We start from the raw sequence: 21,712 nt of genomic DNA on the forward strand, positions 1-21,712 counted from the left end.
GTCATTGATAACAAAAGATAATGATTATGGGATCTAGTTGCACAAGGTGTAGCATGAGGGACCTTAGCAGTACACCTGGTTTTGTTCATCTAGCTAGCAATTCCCAGTGCTGATTTTTCATTACTTCAGGGTGATTTTTGCTTTTTGAGTTTCTGCAAAATTCACAAAATGCTAATTCTCATTTCATAAAAACTCTTAACTCAGTGCTTTGCTCAACAAGTGATATAATAGTGTATAAATGCTTTACAGGTGTGCCAAACTATTGTTTCTCCCCAGTCCTGTGGTGGCAGGAGAAGTTGAGTTAGCATGGGGTTTGGGGCCACTGAGCCTCTTTACCCAGTATTTCCTACCATGTCCATCATTTTCTGTTTGTGTGATGATGTGAAAAAAGTTGAGAGACATTGTCCTGGAGGTAAGTTTTACCTGTTGTGAATAATTGAGGTTAGGAATGGAGGAATGGTTAGAAAGAAATCTAATTCTAATATTTTAAAAGACTATATGAGTCCCCAAAATGAAGGCTGGTGAGCTTGAAGATCATGAACTTTCTGGAATAGATAATCAAAGGGATGGCTGTTAGCACAGATAAATGTAGTAGATATAATTTGGGGTCAGTTTTGAGAGCAAATTATCTCTTTCTAACAGTTCATAATTCAAGAAAATATGATTTTAGTAAGGATTTGGCAGAATTTCTGTTGTTGTTTTGTTTCTGAGATGGTGTTTTGTTCTGTCACCCAGGCTGGAGTGCAGTGGTGCCATCATAGCTTATTGCAGCTTCAACCTCCTGGGTTCAAGGGACTTCTCCCCCTGCTGAGTGGCTGGGACTGTAGGTGTGCGCTACCATGCCTGGCTAAGTGTTGTATTTTTTCTTGAGTTGGGGTTTCACCATATTGCCCAGGCTGGTCTCAAACTCCTAGGCTCAAGCAGCCCACCCACTCTTGGCTTCCCAAAGTGCTGGGACTACAGGCGTGAGCCGCTGCGCCTGGGCACAGATTTGGCAGAATTTTTAGAATTTCCCTATTGACTATAGAAAGATAGTTTGGCTTCTAGTATATTTAAGACGGAATCCCTATCTGGTTGAATAGATACATGTAAAGGATGCTGATTAATGAATGTCAGTCTGGAGGGAGATTTCTAATGGCATATAATAGGACTTTACCTTCTTTTTTTCTTCTTCTAAATATTTATTAGTTAGATGCCTGTATACAAGGAATGCTTAAAATGTTTGTGAGTGACTAAAGGTAGGTGGGATAGTGATTGTGTTTTAGAGAGACAGTCTTGGAATCCAAAAAAGATCTTGTCTGACTAGAACAAAGTGCCAAATGTGGTAAGACTGCAGGCTCTATGAGGGCAGGCGAGGTCTCACTAACTGTTGTATCTACAGCACTAGCACAGTGTCTGGTATGTAGATGAACCTGTCGAGTGAATTAATGGAATTGAATAAAATGTTTGTTTCAACCAGTTGTCCTCATACTTCTCTTCTTATGCTTCTTCCCTTCTTGATAGTTGATGAGACTGTATTTTATGAATTTTTTTTTTTTTTTGCTTTTGTTGTGAACGGCTTTTTTTTTTTTTAGAAGAAACTTTTGAAGAATTATCTTTTGCCCTTAAAGACTTTATATTCCTAGAGAAAGGAAATTGACACTTTGTGGGGAAGAGAAGTACATTCTGTCTTGCAAAATGTTTTTGAAAAAATAGTTTCATTACTCTTACTTAATTGGTCAGTGTGTTAAGTTAGTGTGTTAAGTTCCCAGTTTAATGAATAGGAATGATTGAATTTAGCTCAGTAAAGTACAGTGTTAACTATGTTTTTTACATTACATTTGCATTGTTTGCATTGTAGTTATCTTCTTTGGATATAAACAAGTATTTCTTTGGATATAAACAAATACTCAAAGTGCTGGAAAACCAGGACTTGACAGGTAAACAGAAACAGGTGGAATAAATAGTGGCTGCTCCTTTCCGTTTGGATACAAACTCTCTAATTTGCCACAGTTCAGAGACTACCTGTAGTAGTCTCAATAAGAACGTAATTGTTTGTTTTAAGGAAATTTCTAAGTTGTTTCTATTCATTACCTAGTATTAGTTGTGATACCTTGTGAAATGAAGGCTCATTGAAGAGTCTGTCTTATCTAAACAAGATACCTTTTCTAATCAGCTCTAGTTGTAGTACTGTACACCCAGTTTTTCCAGTTCTGAGCTTTCGTAAGAGCAGTGAAAAATCCAGATTTATAAGAATTCTGGGCCGGGCGCGGTGGCTCAAGCCTGCAATCCCAGCACTTTGGGAGGCCGAGACGGGCGGATCACGAGGTCAGGAGATCAAGACCATCCTGGCTAACACGGTGAAACCCCGTCTCTACTAAAAATACAAAAAACTAGCCGGGCGAGGTGGCGGGCGCCTGTAGTCCCAGCTACTCGGGAGGCTGAGGCAGGAGAATGGCGTGAACCTGGGAGGCGGAGCTTGCAGTGAGCTGAGATCTGGCCACTGCACTCCAGCCTGGGCGACAGAGCGAGACTCCGTCTCGGAAAAAAAAAAAAAAAAAAAAGAATTCTGTTCATATTTTTAAATGTTCCTTTTTTTCAACATTAGCAAAATATTATGTGCTAGGAACTCTCCCAGACGCTTGTTAACATCTATGAATACAATAAAGATTCTGCCCTCCTGGGCCTCTTTTCTAGTGGGGAAGCAAAACATTATATGATAGATGTAAGAAAATTACGTATGTACGAAGGTGATGAATTCTGTGGTGGAAAGAAGTGGAGTAGGTAAGGGGAATTGGTCACAGGTGGGCAGGTTCGTAGGGTAAGCTTCATGGGCAACATGAGATTTAAAGAGAAACTTGAAGGATTGGGGACTTTTCTTTCCCAAATGGACACCTGGTGAAGAGTATTCTAGGCAGAGGGTGCATTAGAGCCAAGTCCTGAAGGCAGGAACATGCCCAGGAATAGTGAGGAACTATAGCGCAGTTGGAACTGAGTAGCAACAAGGAGGTCCTAGGAGATAAAAAAGGGTAGAGAGTATTATAGGGTGTAGAGGGTATTATAGGGTCTTCTAGGCCATTGTAAGGACTTTCTCATATATATACTCTGAGTGAGATTGGCATTCAGTGTAAGGTTTTAAGTAGGGGAATGGTGTGCCTGCTTTGGCTGCTGCCTTGAGAATATTCTGTGGGGGACAAAGGTCATATAGGTAAGAGATAGTGGTGGTTGGGATCAGAGTCTAAACTGTAGGTGATGAGGAATGGTGAAGATTCTGGATGAATTTGAAGATAAAAGCAGTATGATTTCCTGGCTGAATGGAAGTGGGGTTTGAGAAAGACAAGTTTTTTAAACACTCTCTTGACTGACTATGCATAGGGTCATGATCTGGTTTAAATAGCACGCATTTCTGATGAAGGCTTACATCAGTAATTTTCTAAATGTTCTTTTAAAATAATTGTTAATGTGTAAACTTTAGGTTATTTTTGTTTGGTTTCAAACTCCATTTCCTACCTCATTGATTTGGTTGGTTCATTCTGCTTGATAAGTGCGTCATGGAGTGACATCCTAGTTGTAGAGGTCCCTACTTCAGTCTGTTCAAATCCATGTCTATGGAATGGTTGTTATATCCCAGAGACTGCCTTGTGCTTGGGATAAAATGAATGCAATGAGACCTTTAGCCCTGATCTCAAAGGTTAATTTTTTTGCCATAATGTATCATTGGTGCCACACTGCCAGTATGGGCAAAATGCTATGAGAGGCAAAATGAGGAGGCTCTGAAATTCTGCCTGTCTGGTAGACAGAGAATGCCTTTGTAAGAGGTATTACTTGGCCGGGCGCGGTGGCTCAAGCCTGTAATCCCAGCACTTTGGGAGGCCGAGATGGGCGGATCACGAGGTCAGGAGATAGAGACCATCCTGGCTAACACGGTGAAACCCCGTCTCTACTAAAAAAATACAAAAAACTAGCCGGGCGACTTGGCGGCGCCTGTAGTCCCAGCTACTCGGGAGGCTGAGGCAGGAGAATGGCGTGAACCCGGGAGGCGGAGCTTGCAGTGAGCTGAGATCTGGCCACTGCACTCCAGCCTGGGTGACAGAGCGAGACTCCTTCTCAAAAAAAAAAAAAAAAAAAAAAAAGAGGTATTACTCTTACTTTTTAACGATACATAATATTTTCGGGGTACATGTGATATTTTGTTACATGCATAGTGTAATGATCAAGTCAGGGCATTTAGGATACCCATTACCCAGAGCGTTTACTCTTTTGAGACAGTCTTGCTCTGTCCTCCAGGAGGGAGTGCAATGGCGCAATCCTGGCCCATTACAACCTCCGCTTCCCAGGTTCAAGTGATTCTTGTGTCTCAGCCTCCCAGGTAGCTGGGATTACAGACGTGCACCACCATGCCTGGCTAATTTTTGTATTTTTAATAGAGATGAGATTTTGCCGTGTTGGCTGGTCTGGTCTTGAACTCCTGGCCTCATGTGATCCACCTGCTTCAGCCTCTCAGAGTGCTGGGACTATAGGATTGAGCCGCTGCTCCTGGCCCATTTACTCTTGATCATGAATGATGAGAACTACCTAGGCTAAACAGCTAGTTTGCTGGTTTTCCACAGCAAATTAGAAAGGAGAAGAAAAGGGATAAATAGTAATCAGTCTACCTGTTAAAGAAGAAAAATTCAGTCCATTTATTTAAAAATATGCATAAGCTTTGCAAGCATAGCATTCTGAAATCTTTTGATACAGATACTTTAATAACTCCTGATAATACTACTCATGCAGTACTGCTCAATAATGTATTTTAATAGAACTTTCGCTTAGTGGGACAGTATAAATCAGTATCAGTACTGGTAATAGTAATATCCCCCAAGTCGTGACATATTTCTGCTATAGCATATGCAACTCAAATGTTCTCAGGACAGCAAGTTTACATGTGATTAGAGAGGGAGGAAGTGTTAGAAAGCCATGAAATTCAATTTTATACTTTCAATACTTTCCAAAGTTCTAGATGACATTTTCCAAAGTGTCAAGGAATGGTTACATTATTTTCAGTTTACTTTAAGAAATGGTTGGCCAGGCGCGGTGGCTCAAGCCTGTAATCCCAGCACTTTGGGAGGCCAAGATGGGCGGATCATGAGGTCAGGAGATCGAGACCATCCTGGCTAACACGGTGAAACCCCGTCTCTACTAAAAAATACAAAAAACTAGCCGAGCGAGGTGGCGGGCGCCTGTAGTCCCAGCTACTCGGGAGGCTGAGGCAGGAGAATGGCGTGAATCCGGGAGGCGGAGGTTGCAGTGAGCTGAGATCCGGCCACTGCACTCCAGCCTGGGCGACAGAGCGAGACTCCGGCTCAAAAAAAAAAAAAAGAAAAAGAAATGGTTTAATGTAAGTGACTAATTTTGAAAATTGTGAATCTTTTAGACAGTGATTATTTTAGTGTTCTAATCTAGAAAGTCTACATAGGCCGGGCGCGGTGGCTCACGCCTATAATCCCAGCACTTTGGGAGGCCCAGACGGGCGGATCACAGGGTCAGGAGATTTAGACCATCCTGGCTAACACGGTGAAACCCCGTCTCTTCTAAAAATACAAAAAATTAGCTGGGCGTGGTGGCGGGCGCGTGTAGTCCCAGCTACTCGGGAGGCTGAGGCAAGAGAATGGTGTGAACCCGGGAGGCGGAGCTTGCAGTGAGCCGAGATGGCACCACTGCACTCCAACCTGGGCGATAGAGCGAGACTCCGTCTCAAAAAAAAAAAAAAAAAAAGAAAAGAAAATCTACATAAACAGAATGCCTCATTTTTGGACACTGTGAATAAATTAGACTTGATTTAATGCCACCTGTTAATATGTGTGTTAAATAACAAAATACTATGTCTGGCATGCTGCTCCATGCTTCACGTTTAATAGAAGTGTTTTTCTTCTAGGTTCAAAAGATGTTGTGATAAAGGCGCAGGTCTTAGCTGGTGGTAGAGGAAAAGGAACGTTTGAAAGTGGCCTCAAAGGAGGAGTGAAGATAGTTTTCTCGTAAGTCATATTTTTTAAGGATCATCCTTTTAAAGATTGATTAAAGATTGCTTATTGAATTGATAAAAATACTGAAATTTAAATATTAGATAAAATTTTGGCTATTATGTGGATTTGCCTTTTCTCAACTGGAGGAAAGAAAAATTTGAGTTATTTTTCTTATTTTAGTCCAGAAGAAGCAAAAGCTGTTTCTTCACAAATGATTGGGAAAAAATTGTTTACCAAGCAAACGGGAGAAAAGGGCAGAATATGCAATCAAGTATTGGTCTGTGAGCGAAAATATCCCAGGAGAGAATACTACTTTGCAATAACAATGGAAAGGTCATTTCAAGTGAGTAATTGTAGATATGATACATAGAGGATAAATTTATGACATTCAATTTCAAAAGTTGATTATTGTTTCTATTTATGTGGGAAAGATTTTAAAAGTCCAACTGTAATCTGTATGTCATGAGCATGATATTTATGTCATTTAAAAAACAGCTTTGTTATGCCATAAAATTTGATATATAAATCATGATTTTAAAATCATAGGAAAAATTCTGTTGTAATAAATTTCATGGGATTCTCAAATTGTTAATTCACTAACAGCAGCTTAAATCATCTCTGGATCATCTCCAGATTGAGAAAATAATATCTAGCATAGTAAAATATTCTAATGAAAGAGAAAGTCGCTGAACCCACTAGAAGAATGTGTATCCATTGCATCATCTTCTGTTTTCTCAATTTCTTTTTTTTTTTTTTTTTAATAGTTTGGGGGATTTGTTTCACTATATGGTTCAATATTTGGTAATTTGAGGGATGACATTAAGTAGCAAACAATATGATTTTAAGGAGTATTATTACATTAGCACAGCTCTCCTCTCTTTATTGGAACCTAAGATGTTGAAGCTTCTGGTGAAGAGAAAAATCAATCCCTTTATAGACCTGATGTGTGGAGAGAGCATTGATAATCATTTTACACTAGAATTATCTGTTTTTTGAGGGTATTAGTTAGGTTTTACAAGCTGAATCTGTGTGTTAACTAGCTTTTTTTTTTTTTGAGAGGGAGTCTCGCACTCTTACCCAGGCTGGCTTGCAGTGGTGCCATCTTGGTTTACTGCAAGCTCCACCTCCTGGGTTCATGCCATTTTCCTGCCTCAGCCTCCCAAGTAGCTGGGACTACAAGTGCCCGCCACCATACCCGGCTAATTTTTTGTATTTTTAGTAGAGACAGGGTTTCACCCTGTTAGGCAGGATGGTCTCGATCTCCTGACCTTGTGATCCGCCTGCCTCGGTCTCCCAAAGTGCTGGGATTACAGGAGTGAGCCACTGTGCCCAGCCAGAACTGCTTGTTTTTTTGAAGCAACTGAGTATATATTTGAAAGCCCCAGTAAGGATTTGACGTAGAACATTAATTGTGTAGAATTTAGAATAATAAAAATTTTAAGAGTCATGAAAATAATTTTCTTATGTAGAATAGCTTTTTAAAAAATAACAGCTTTCTATATTGTGATTTTTCTTACTTGCAGTTAAATCTTCTATTAATGTTTGAGTGATACGTCTTTTGCAACTTTTAATTTTTATAAGGTATATAAAATCTTAAGATATAACACTAGATGGTAGTAAAAATCCACTTAGAATATAAAATTAAGAAGCATTGTTTCATTCTTAAGTGATATTCTATGTGGTAGAATTTAGTTAGTAAGTTATTTTAAAAATCCCATGACAGTAACCTCATCTATTACCCAAAATTTACATAAATTATATTTTTACACATTGACTTATTTTCACTACATTTTATTTTTCTTTTCATTGACATTATATATCAGCATCTGTCATTTTGTTAGTTACGTTTTTACTTTTTGTTATAGTAGTCAGAAACAAGGTTTAAATACCTGGACGAATTGAGATAGGAGTTCTCTATCCATAGTAATTCATCTCTGTTGTAGTAAAGGTAGCATAATGAATATGTATCCTTAAAGATATGTTAAGGCATTTGGGAAAAGGATCAAATTTGAGTTCATCTTAAGAATCTGAATTTTTTGACAACTATTTAAGTCTTGTTGAGGATAAAATGTTTTTATTTTAATACATGGTTATAATATTTCAGGTTAAAAATACTATAGTACTAGTAAAACTATTTGACCAAAGACATTATAACATTCTTTGATATTATCACATTAGACCAATGTAGAGTTGGTTGGTGTTACTTTTTGGGGTATAGCCATTTTTTGGGGAATCCCTGTGGACAGATCTCTGTTGAACAACAAAAATTAGTCAGCTATTTAAACTACAAAGAGTACTTGTGATTGAGTTAATGTCCCATGCATGGGAATTAACTAATCATTAGAAACTGCTTTTGTTAAAATGGGGAAAGGACTTCCTATTTAGTAAATGGTGCTGGGAGAATAGGCTAGCCATGCAGAAAATTGAAACTGAACCCCTTCCTTATGCCAAATACAAAAGTTAAGGTGGATTAAAGACTTAAATGTAAAACTCAACTGTAAAAACTCTAGAAGGAAATCTAGGTAATACCATTCAGGACATAGGCACGGGCAAAGATTTCATGATAAAAATGCCAAAAGCAATTGCAACAAAAGCAATAATTGCCAAATGGGATCTAATTAAGCTAAAGAGCTTCTGCACAGCAAAGGAAACGGTCATCATAGTGAACAGACAACCTGCAGAATGGGAGTAAATTTTTGCAATCTATCCTTCCAACAAAGGTCTAATATCCAAAGTTTATAAGAAACTTAAATTTTCAAGAAAAAAGCAGCCCCAATAAAAAGGGGGCAAAGTACATGACACAGGCTGGGTGCGGTGGCTCATGCCTGTAATCCCAGTACTTTAGGAGGCGGAGGTGGATGAATTAGCTGAGGTCAGGAGTTCAAGACCAGCATGGCCAACATGGTGAAACCCTGTCACTACTAAAAATAAAAAAATCAGTTGGGCATGGTGGTGGGTGCCTGTAATCCCAGCTACTTGGGAGGCTGAGGCAGGAGAATGGCTTGAACCTGGGAGGTGGAGGTTGCAGTGAGCTGAGATTGTGCCACTGCACTCCAGTCTGGGCAACAGAGCAAAACTCCATTTCAAAAAAAAATGGCCACATATGGCCAACATACATGTGATTAAAAAGCTTATCACTGATCATTAGAGAAAAGCAAATCAAAACCACAATGAGACACCATCTCATGCCACTCAGGTGGCTGTTATTAAAAAGTCAAAAAACAACAGATGCTGGTGAGGTTTTGCAGAAAAAGGAATGTCTTTACAGTGTTGACGGGAGTGTAAATTAGTTCAACCATTGTGGACGACAGTGTGGCAATTCCTCAGAGACCTAGAGGCAGAAATACTATTTGACCCAACAATCCCACTAATGGGTATATGCCCAAAAGAATATAAATCATTCTATTACAAAGATACATGCATCGGTATGTTCACTGCAGCACTATTCACAATAGCAAAGACATGGAGTCAACCTAAACATACATCAATGATAGATTGGATACAGAAAATATGGTTCATATACACCATGGAATACTCTGCAGCCATAAAAAAGGAATGAGATTATGTCCTTTGCAGGGATGTGGATGGAGTTGGAAGCCATTATCCTCAGCAAACTAATGCAGGAGCAAAAAACCAAACACCGTGTGTTTCCACTTATAAGTGGGAACTGAATGATGAGAACGAACACATGGACACAAGGTGGGGATCAACACACACTGGGGCCTGTCGGGATGGGAGTGGGGGTAGGAAGAGCATCAGAAAGAATAGCTAGTGGATGTTGGGTTTAATATCTGGGTGATGGGATGATCTGTACAGCAAACCACCATGGCACATGTTTACCTTGTAACAAACCTACACATCCTGCACATGTACCCCTGAACTTAAAAGTTGAAGAAAAAAAAATAAAACTAAAAACAGAAAACAATTACTTTTATGACTGACTTGTTTTTAGGAGATGTGTCATAGGTTCTACTGGTCTTTAGTACCTTTCACATCCTAATTCCAGGGGCTATCTTCCATGGGGTTGGCATGCCAGAAAATCAATTAAAGTACCTACTCTCTGTGTGATACCTTTGTTAAATTAGATTTCTTAACATTTGCCTAGTGCCTTTTGGGTACTTTGGGCTGAGTCAAGTCTATTTAATAAATCACATTTACTACTTTATTTTTCTGGTAAAACAGCTGCAGTCTGCTGCAAATGAGTGGGACATATTCTTGTGTCAATTTTTGACTTTACCTGAAATAGTTACAAAATGTGCTTAAAAATTCTAGTTTTATTTTGTATGATTTTTTTTAAATACACATCTTTATTTTTTATTTTTATTTTTAATTTTTTTGCTCTGTCGCCCAGGCTGGAGTGCAGTGGTGCCATCATGGCGCACTGCAACCTCCGCCTCCCAGGTTCAAGTGATTCCCCTGCCTCAGCCTCCCGAGTAGCTGGGATTACAGGCACCTACCACGATGCCGGCTACAGATCTTTACATATGGCTGCTTTGTCATTTAAGCCTTTTACATTTAAGCTTAAGTTTTAAGGCAAATTTTTTTTTTTTTTTTTTTGAGACGGAGTCTTGCTCTGCCACCCAGGCTGGAGTGCAGTGGCCAGATCTCAGCTCACTGCAAGCTCTGCCTCCCGGGTTTAGGCCATTCTCCTGCCTCAGCCTCCCGAGTAGCTGGGACTACAGGCGCCCGCCTCGTCGCCCGGTTAGTTTTTTGTATTTTTTAAGTAGAGACAGGGTTTCACCGTATTAGCCAGGATGGTCTCTATCTCCTGACCTCGTGATCCGCCCGTCTCGGCCTCCTAAAGTGCTGGGATTACAGGCTTGAGCCACCGCGCCCGGCCTTTAAGGCAAATTTTAAAAAATACCAACAAGAAAAGAATTTAGGTTAAGAAAGTGAAAATTAGCATTATTAACATATTTGAAATGTCAGCTACTTGCTTGAAATGAAATTGTTTTGAAAGTTTATTTCTAAGATTTAAAAGTGAAGCCAAGTCATTTGAACATGAACTAGCTATTCATTCTACAGTGATGACCAAACGTGGAACTACAGTCATTGTTTAACCTGTTTACCCATGCAAGTTGGCTCCTTTCTAACTGGTTGTGGAATTAAGACAAATAGAGACTTCACTTTCTTCTGTGTATTATTGTTTCCTTTTTTTTTTTTTTTTAGTTTTTTTTCTAACTTATAACCAATTGTTGAAGACTTGATTTTTACTTAGTGAGAATGTAATATTAACTTTTCTCCTCAACTAGTGTTGCTTTCTCTATGGCTTTTCATTTCTTTTGCCAGTTGATATAAAAAGAGAAAGTAAAACTAAAATGAGGAAAAGAGGCTGGGCACGGTGGCACCCACCTGTATTCCCAGCACTTTGGGAGGCCAAGGCAGGCGGATCACAAGGTCAGGAGATCGCGACTTTGAGCTCTAAAATTCTTTTGTCTACATGTTGTAGTCTATTGTTGAACCTTTCCATGGCACTGGGGATACTTTCTACCTGAGATCTCTTAGGTTGGCAGATGCCCATGGAATGGCTTTGTCCATCACTATTACCATTCATTTCAAAGAATCTTTTGATTTCTATCTTGATTTTATTGTTAATCCCCAAATCATTCAGGAGCAGATTATTTAATTTCCATGTATTTGTATAGTGTTGACAGTTCCTTTGGGAGCTGATTTCTAATTTTATTCCACTGTTGTCTGAGAAGATACTTGATATGATCTTGACTTTCTTAAATTTATTGAGACTTGTTTTGTGGCCTATGTTGGAGAATGTTCCATGTGCTAAGAAGAATGTATATTCTGCAGTTGTTGGGCAGAATGTTCTATAAATTTCTGTTAAGTCCATTTGTTTTAGGGTATAGCTTAAGTCCACTGTTTGTTGGCTTTCTGTCTTGATCTGTTTAGTGCTGTCAGTGGAGTACTTTTAGGTCCACCACTATTATTGTGTTGCTATTTTATTTCTTGGGTCTAGTAGTAACTGTTTTATAAATATGAGAGCTCCAGTGTTAGGTGCATATAAATTTAGTATTATAGTATCATCTTGTTGGATTGATCCTTTTATCATTATATAATGACCTTGTCTTTTTTCACTGCTGATGCCTTAAAGTCTGTTTTGTCTGATATAAGAATAGCTACTCCTGCTTGCTTTGGTTTTCATTTGTGTAGCATATCTTTTCCATCCCTTTGAGTTTATATGAATTCTTATGTGTTAGGTAAGTCTCCTGAAGAAAGCAGATATTTCGATTGTGATTTTTAAATTCATTCTGCCATTCTATATCTTTTAATTGGAGCATTTAGGCCATTTACATTCAGCATTAATATTGAGATGTGGGGTACTGTTCTATTCATCAGTATCAGTTGTTGTCTAGATAAACTGTTGTTGTGTTATAGTTTTACAGGCCCTATGAGTTTTTTTTTGTTTTTGTTTTTGTTTTTTGCTTTCAAGAAGTTCTATTTTAGTGTATGTTGAACTTTTGTTTCGGGATTTATAACTTATTTTAGCATTTCCTATAGTGCTGGTTCGGTAGCAGCAAATTCCCTGAGCATGTGTTTGTCTAAAAATGACTTCATTTCTCTTTCATTCATGAAAGGTTTTAGTTTTGCTGGATTTATTCATTTTGCTGGATACAAAATTCTTGACTAACAGTTATTCTGTTTAAGGAGGCTAAAGATAGGACCCCAATTCCCTTCTAGCTTATAAGGTTTCTGCTGAGAAGTGTGCTATTAGTCGGATAGGTTTTCTTTTATAGATTATTTGATGCTTTTGTCTCGCAGCTCTTAGAATTCTTTCCTTCGTGTTGATTTTAGATACCTGACAACTGTGTGCTTCAGTGATGATCTTTTCTTAATGAAATTTCCGAGGAGTTCTTTGAGTTTCTTGTATTTGGATATCTAAATCTCTAGCGGCCGGGCTCGGTGGCTCATGCCTGTAATCCCAGCACTTTGGGAGGCCGAGATGGGCGGATCACGAGGTCAGGAGATCGAGACCATCCTGGCTAACATGGTGAAACCCTGTCTCTACTAAAATATAAAAAAAGTAGCCGGGCCTGGTGGTGGGCGCCTGTAGTCCCAGCTACTCCGGAGGCTGAGGCAGAATGGCCTGAACCCTGGAGGCGGAGCTTGCAGTGAGCCGAGATCGTGCCACTGCACTCCAGTCTGGGCGACAGAGTGAGACTCCGTCTCAAAAACAAAAACAAAAACAAAAAACAAACAAAAACAAAAAAAAAACTAAATCTCTAGCAAGGCCAGGAATGTTTTCCTCAATTATACCCTCAAATAAGTTTTCCAAATGTCTAGCCTTCTCTTCTTCCTCAGGAACACCAATTATTCTTAGGTTTGGCTGTTGTACATAATCTTTTTTTTTTTTTTTGAGACGGAGTCTCGCTCTGTCACCCAGGCTGGAGTGCAGTGGCCGGATCTCAGCTCACTGCAAGCTCCGCCTCCCGGGTTCACGCCATTCTCCTGCCTCAGCCTCCCGAGTAGCTGGGACTACAGGCGCCCACCACCTCGCCCGGCTAATTTTTTATATTTTTTAGTAGAGACGGGGTTTCACCGTGTTAGCCAGGATGGTCTCGATCTCCTGACCTCGTGATCCGCCCGTCTGGGCCTCCCAAAGTGCTGGGATTACAGGCTTGAGCCACCGTGCCCGGCCAATCCCATATTTCTTAAAGACTTTCTTCATTTCTTTTGATTCCTTTATATCTTTGTCTGACTGGGTTAATCAAAAGCCTGATCTTTGAGCTCATGTACTAAAAATACAAAAAATTAGGTGGGCGTGGCGTCCGGCACCTGTAGTCCCAGCTACTCAGGAGGCGGAGGCAGGAGAGTGGCGTGAACCCGGTAGGCGGAGCTTGCAGTGAACCGAGAGTCGCTGCACTCCAGCCTGACTGGCAGAGCGAAACTCTGTTTCTGTTAGAATATTTTAAAGATTTGTTGGTCTGTACCTCTCCTGTTGAATAAAATTATATTTTATGGTTATCTATAGACTTAATTTGTCTATATTCTATTTCAGTGGCATGACTAATACTGAACTGGCTCTTCTTCAAATCCAAATTTTTTCCTGCTCTTTAGATCATTGTAAAAGCTTATAATTAAGAACTGCCTTGCTAGAGAGGAAACGAAGAATACCCTTTCATTTGAAATTTATAGAGGGACTGAAAATTAGACTATAATTTCAAACATTTCTCTTTACTTAGGATTGCTAATGTTGTCTTCTTTAGCCTCAGAAGGCTCAATGAATTCTTCTATTTCAGTTTTTTTTTTATATTGAAAGGAGTTCTAATACCGAGTGCCCAGAGTTTATCCAAACTTCAGAGGTTAAGGGCATAGTCCTGCACATGATTGCCCTTACTTTAGACACCAGTCTCAATTTTAGTGGTCTCCAGCTTACCCTCATTTCTGACTAGCTAGCTACAAATTTGAGGGTTAATTCCCTAGAACAACTCACAGAGCTCAGGAAAATGTTAAACTTAGGATTACAGTTTTATTATAGCCAAAGGATATATAAATCATAACCAGCCAAATGAAAAGACACATAGGACAAGGTCTGGGAGGGTTCCCAAACATGAAGTTTCCACTATTCTCAGGAATGTTTTGTCTTGCTAGCATCTTAATGTGTGACAGTATGCAGAATATTGCCTACCCAAAGCTCCCCAAGCTTTTGATGTTCAGAGTTTTGTTTTTTTTACAGCAGACTGAAGGGGTGGCCTGCCCCTCCACACCTGTAGGCGTTTCTCCTTAGGTGGAACAAGAGACTTGAGAAAAGAAATGATACACAGAGACAAAGTATAGAGAAAGAAAAAGTGGGCCCAGGGGACCGGCGCTCAGCATACAGAGGACCCACAGGACCCACACCGGCACCGGTCTCTGTGTTCCCTTAGTATTTATTTTTAATTATCTTTACCATCTTAAAGAAAAGGAAGTGGCAGGATAATAGGATCATTGTAGGGAGAAAGTCAGCAGTAAGACATATGAATAAAGATCTCTGTGACATGAATAAGTTTAAGGAAAAGTGCGTGCCTTGATATGCATATGTAAACATCTCCATAAACCTTTTTAGTGCGTAAAGAGCAGCATTGCCCTAGCAAGTCCCGCCTTTCACCCTAAGGCGGTTTTCTCCTTTCTCAGTAAACAGAACGTAAAATCGGGTTTTATACCGAGATGTTCCATTGCCCAGGGACAGGCAGGAGACAGATGCTTTTCTCTATCTCAACTGCCAACAACCGCCAAGAGGCCTTCTTTCCTCTTGTACTAGTCTTCCTCAGCACAGACCCTTCACGGGTGTCAGTCTGGGGGACGATCACGTCTTTCCCTTCCCACGAGGCCATATTTCAGACCGTCACGTGGGAAGAAACCTTGGACAATACCTAGCTTTCCTAGGAGAGGTCCCTGTGGCCTTTGGCAGTGTGCGTATCCCTGGGTACTTGAGATTAAGAGAATGGTGATGACTTTTAACCAGCAAGCTGCTTTCAGGCACTTGTTTAACAAAGCACACCCTGCACAGCCCAAAATCCTTTAAACCTTGAGTCACCGCAGCACACGTCTCTTGCAAGGGCAAGGTTGGGGGTAGGGTCACAGATTAACAGCATCTCAAATACAGAACAAAATGGAGTCTCTTATGTCTACTTCTTTCTAGATAGACACAGTAACAGTCTGATCTTTCTTTCTTTTCCCCACAGCAGACAAAGCTTCCAATTTTTCTGCATCCTCGTCAACATTCAGTTCCTGTTTTTTTGGTAGTAGCCATCCTAAAGGGTGTGAGGTTATATTTCACTGTGGTTTTTATTTGCATTTCCCCAGTGATTAGTGATATTGAGTATCTTTTCATGTTCTTATAGGCCATTTGTAGATCTGCTGTGGAGAAATGTCTATTTAAGTCCTTTGCCCATCTTTAAAGTTTTTTGTTTGGGTTTTTTATTTTGATTTTTTTTTGGTTATTGAGTTGTAGAAGATCTTACATATTCTGGATTTCAGCTGTTAACCATATATATGGATTGCAAATATTTTCTCTCATTATATAGATTGCCTTTTTACTTTGTTGATTATTTCCTTTGCTGTGAAGTTTTTAAGTTTGATATAGTTCCATTTGTCAATTTTTGCTTTTTTTCTGCCTGTGCCTTTGGTATCATATTTAAGAAATCATTGCTAAATCCAAGAAATCATTGCTAAATCCAATGTCATAAACTGTTTTCTCTCTGTTTTCTTCTATGAGTTTTATAGTTTCAAGTTTTATGTTTAGGTCTTTAATCTATTTTGAGTAAATTTTAGCATATAGTATATGGTAAGGGTCTAATTTCACTCATTTGCATGTGGATTTCCAATTTTTCCAGCACTGTTTGTTGAAGAGACTGTTTTTTGCCCTCTTGTGTAGCTTTCATACCATTATTGAAGATCATGTAATCGTATACCTGAGGAAATATTTCTGGGTTCTCTTTTCTATTCCATTAATCTATATGTCTTTTTTATGCATTATCATGCTGTTTTGATAATTGTAACCTTATATTTTAAAAGAAGTGTGAGACCTCCCTTTTCTTTTTTTTTCTCAAGATTGTTTTGACTGTTCTGGGTCTTTTGAGATTATATATGCATTTAAGTGTATTTTTCTTGCTTTTTTTTTTTTTTTTTTTTTTGATAGAGGCTGGCTCTGTTGCCCAGGCTGGAGTGTAGTGGCGTGATCTCAGCTCACTGCAAGCTCCACCTCCCGGGTTCACACCATTCTCCTGCCTCAGCCTCCTGAGTAGGTGGTACTACAGGTGTCCACCACCTTGCCTGGCTAATTTTTTTTTTTGTATATTTAGTAGAGACTGGGTTTCACCATGTTAGCCAGGATGGTCTTGATCTCCTGACCTCGTGATCCACCCGCCTCGGCCTCCCAAAGTGCTGGGATTACAGGCGTCAGCTACCATGTCCGGCCGTATTTTTCTATTTTTATAAAAAAATGACATTGAGATTTTGATAGAGATTACATTGAATCTGTAGATTGCTTACAGTAGTATGTACATTTTAACAATATTAAGCCTTCCAATCTGTGATCACAAGATGTCTTTCAATTTGTTTGTGTCTTTTTATTTTTATTTTATTTTTTATTTTTTTTTGAGATGGAGTCTTGCTCTGTCACCCAGGCTGGAGTGCAGTGGCACGATCTCAGCTCACTGCAGCCTCCACCTCCCGGGTTCATGCCATTCTCCTGCCTCAGACTCCTGAGTAGCTGGAAATACAGGCACCCTCCACTACTCCTGGCTAAATTCTTTTATTTTTAGTAGAGACGGGGTTTCACCATGTTAACCAGGATGTTCTCGGTCTCCTGACTTCATGATCCACTCACCTCAGCCTCCCAAAGTGCTGGGATTATAGGCATGAGCCACCGTGTCCAGCCTGTTTCCTGACTTTTTAATGATCACCATTCTAACTGTCATGAGATGGTATCTCACTGTGGTTTTGATTCACATTTTTCTAATGAACATCGATGATGAGCTTTTTTTCATATGTTTGTTGGCTGCATAAATGTTGTCTTCTTTTGAGACGTGTCTGTTCATATCCTTCTCCCACTTTTTGATGAGATTTTTTTTCTTGTAAATTTGTTTAAGTTCCTTGTAGATTCTGGATATTATCAGATGTATAGATTGCAAAACTTTTCTCCCATTGTGTAGGTTGCCTGTTCACTCTGATGATAGTTTCTTTTGCTGTCCAGAAGCTCTTTAGTTTAATTAGATCCCATTTGTCCATTTTGGCTTTTGTTGCCATTGCTTTGGTGTTTTATTCATGAAGTTTGGTGTTTTATTCATGCTTTGGTGTTTATTCATGCCCATGCCTATGTCCTGAATGGTGTTGCCTACGTTTTCTTCTAGGGTTTTTATGGTTTTAAGTCTTATGTTTAAGTCTTTATCAATCTTGTTAATTTTTGTATGAGGTGTAAGGAAGGGATCCAGTTTCAGCTTTCTGCATATGGCTAACCAGTTTTCCCAACACCATTTATTAAATAGGAAATCCTTTCTTATTGCTTGTTTTTGCCAGATTTGTCAAAGATCATATGGTTGTAGATGTGTGGCATTATTTCTGAGGCCTCTGCTCTGTTCCATTGTTCTGTATATCTGTTTTGGTACCAGTACCATGCTGTTTTGGTTACTGTAGCCTTGTAGTATAGTTTGAAGTCAGGTAGCATGATGCCTCCAGCTTTGTTCTTTTTGCTCAGGATTGTCGTGGGCTCTTTGGGTTCCATATGAAATTTAAAGTAGTTTTTTTCCAATTCTGTGAAGAAAGTCAATGGTAGCTTGATGGCGATAGCACTGATTATAAAATACTTTGGGCAGTATGGCCATTTTCATGATACTGATTCTTCCTATCTATGAGCATGGAATGTTTTCCATTTGTTTGTGTCCTCTCTTATTTCCTTGAGCAGTGGTTTGAAGTTCTCTTTAAAGAGGTCCTTCATATCTCTTGTAAGTTGTATTTCTAGGTATTGTATTCTCTTTGTAGCAGTTGTGAATGAGAGTTCACTCATGATTTGGCCCTTTGTCTATTTGTGTATAGGAATGCTTGTGATTTTTGCACATTGATTTTCAGTTTCTCATTTTTGCATATGATGTTGGCTATGAGTTTTCTTATATGGCCTTTATTATATTAAGGTCATTTCCTTCAGTCTTTTTTTGTCGATTGTTTTTATCATGAAAGGGTATTCAAGTTTGTTAAATGCCTTTTATGTGCCAATTGAGATTATTGTGGTTTTTGTCCTTCATTCTGTTAATAGGATGTATTATACTGAATTTCTGTATGTTGAACCATCCTTGCATTCTAGGAGTAAGTCCTACTTGATCATGATGTAAAGTCCATTTAATGTGTTGTTGAATTCAGTTTGCTAGTATTTTGTTGAGGATGTTTTTTTTTCATCATTATTAATCAGAGGTATTATCCTGTAGTTTTCTTTTAATACCTTTCTCTGATTTTGGTATCATGGTAATGCTGGCTTCATAGAGTGAGTATGGAAATTTTCTGTCCTTTTCAATTTTTTAAAGAGTTTGGGAAAGATTGGTTCAGTTCTTTAAATGTTTGATAGAATTTTCCAGTGAAGCCCTTTGGTCCTGGGCTTCCTGTTGCTTAGATGTTTTTGATTACTGATTCAGTATCATTACTACTTAGAGGTCTGTTCGTAGTTTTTATTTCTTTATGATTTTGAAGACTGTTTCTAGGAAGTTATCCATTTCTTCTAGTTTATTCAATTTGTTGATATATAGTTTTTCATAGCAGTCTCTTAGGCTCTTTTCTATTTCTGTTACAGTTGTAATGTCTCCTTTCACTTCTGATTTTTGTTTTTTCAGTCTTTTTTTTTATAGTTAAAGGATTGTCAATTTTATTCACTTTTTCAATGAGCCAATTTGCGGTTTTGTTGATTTTTTTTTTTTTTTTTTCCCTATTCCCTGTTTCTTTTATTTCTGCTCTAATCTTTATGATTTTCTTCCTTCTGCCAACTTTGGGTTTAGCTGTTTTTTTTTTTTTTTTTTTTGAGACAGAGTCTCGCTCAGTCGCCCAGGTTGGAGTGCAGTGGTGCGATATTGGCTCACTGCAAGCTCCGCCTCCTGGGTTCACACCATTCTCCTGCCTCAGCCTCCCAAGTAGCTGGTACTACAGGCGCCCGCTGCCACGCCCGGCTACTTTTTTGCATTTTTAGTAGAGATAGGGTTTCACCGTGTTAGTTGGGATGGTCTCGATCTCCTGACCTCGTGATCTGCCTACCTCAGCCTCCCAAAGTGCTGGGATTACAGGCGTGAGCCACTGCGCCCGGCCTAGCTGTTCTTTTTCTAGTATCTTGTGGTATAAATATAGGTTGAGCATCCCAAATCTGAAATTCTGAAATCCAAAATGCTATAAAATCCTAAGCTTTTTGAGCACTGACATGACACTTAAAGGAAATGCTCATTGGAGCATTCTGGATTTCAGATTTTTAGATTTGGGGTGCTCAAATGGTAAGTATAATGCAAATATTTCAATATTCAAAGAAATCCAAAATCTTGTGGTCCTAAGCATTTCAGATGAGGAATACTCAACCTGTAAAAAAATCAGGAGCTGAGTGTGTTTTCTCAGTTGTGGCAAGCTGTGTCAGCTTCTCTCTGGGATGTTACACGTTTTCTGGTGCTGCCATGAGCCTGTGCACTCTCCTTTGTTCTCGATGCCCCGCAGGCATCCAGAGTATGCTGGTTCCCCAACAGCACCCATGTCAATTGAGACAGGAAACAGTCCCTTGGACAGCCCTCCAAGCAGCTGGAATGTTGAACATGTGTTCTACTCTTCTCTTTCTCTCCAAATGGAGAAGCCTTTTAATCCCAAACTATTAGTTTGGAGTGGTGGGGGGAAGGATGCTGATGTTGAATTTCAATACAGATGTTCTTGGCTTTGAGCTTGCCTGGGGTACTGTGACTTCCTAATTGGTTTCTGTCATTGTCATAAAAGCTTTTTGGATCATATATTGTTGCTAAAGTCAGTGTTTTTGTCAGGGAGCATGGTCTTGGGCTTCCTATTTTGTCATCTTGCTGGCCTTGGTGTCCAGAGTTTTCATTGGGGTTCCATGGTGTAGGCATTTAAAAAATTTTTTTTTTAATTTTGAATTTTTGTAGAGACAGGTTCTCACTATGTTGCCCAGGCTGGTCTCGAACTCCTGGACTCAAGCAATCCTCCTGCCTTGGCTTCCCGAAGTGCTAGGATTACAGATGTGAGCCACCACACCCAGCCTGGGTGTCATTGATTGAATCATCATCTATGCAGTTGACTTAGCCCATTTCTTCTCTGCAGAGTGGGTTGATATAATTTGGCTGAAAACCCCAAACCTCTAATCACATCGATCTTTCTGGCATGGCCATTGCCCACCTGAGTCATCTCCTTAGTGTAAACTGCCTAGGAGCCCACCATAAGTCTCCTTGTTAGTTTAGCATCAACTATCAGATGTGGTTGGAGGGTTTAGAAATTACTTCCAAGACCCTGGGGACAAAAGTCAGCCAAATTCCTTGTTAAAATGTTTATAGAAATCGAATCACATGATACAAAATAATTTTTTCCTAAATAGAAGTTTAACAGTCTTAAAAAGTGATAGATTCTTCTTTTTAATTTTTGTTACCGCAGTATTTTAACTATTTGAAGGACTGTTTTGTTCTCTAAACAGTAACGAATGCAGTACTATTCCTTTAATTTATACCTTAAATGAGTATGTTACTAAAACACTAAGTGCTAGGATAGAAAAGTGGAATTAGGCTCGCATGGTGGCTCACGCCTATAATCCCAGCACTTTGGGAGGCTGAGGCGGGTGAATCACATGAGGTCAGGAGTTCAAGACAACTTGGCCAAGATGGTGAAACCCTGTCTCTACTAAAAATACAAAAATTAGCTGGGCGTGGTGGTGCATGCCTGTAATCCCAGCTACTTGGAAGGCTGAGACAGGAGAACCCCTTGAACCTGGGGGCAGAGGTTGCAGTGTGCTGAGATCGCACCATTTCACTCTAGCCTAGGTGACAGAACAACATTCCGTATCCAAAAAAAAAGAAAAGTGAAATTAGTCTTTTGATTTAAAAAAAAAATTGTCATGCCTGTTTTTTTTTCCTGGATATAAAAGTAATATGTTCATTGTAAAAACAATTTTTTTGGAAAAGAGTTGCATTTAAAATAACAAAAGTCTTTTAATGTTTTATTCCCCACTCTTTTTTTGTTTTTGTCAATATGGAGCACATTGAAACGCATTTTATGTTAAA

General features: G+C 39.3%; 1 protein-coding gene across 1 annotated transcript in view; it reads left to right on the top strand.

Moving 5' to 3' along the window:
• Positions 1-21,712, top strand: part of SUCLA2 (succinate-CoA ligase ADP-forming subunit beta) — a 66,110-nt gene that overhangs the window by 8,052 nt on the left and 36,346 nt on the right. The window contains exons 3-4 of the mRNA XM_033176916.1: positions 5,897-5,996; positions 6,165-6,327. Coding sequence (XP_033032807.1) covers positions 5,897-5,996; positions 6,165-6,327 — 263 coding nt within the window. The remainder of the gene's footprint in view (positions 1-5,896; positions 5,997-6,164; positions 6,328-21,712) is intronic.

The sequence above is a fragment of the Trachypithecus francoisi genome, unplaced genomic scaffold (genome assembly GCF_009764315.1).
Source record: "Trachypithecus francoisi isolate TF-2019V2 unplaced genomic scaffold, Tfra_2.0 Lachesis_group18, whole genome shotgun sequence".
NCBI classification, from domain to species: domain Eukaryota; kingdom Metazoa; phylum Chordata; class Mammalia; order Primates; family Cercopithecidae; genus Trachypithecus; species Trachypithecus francoisi.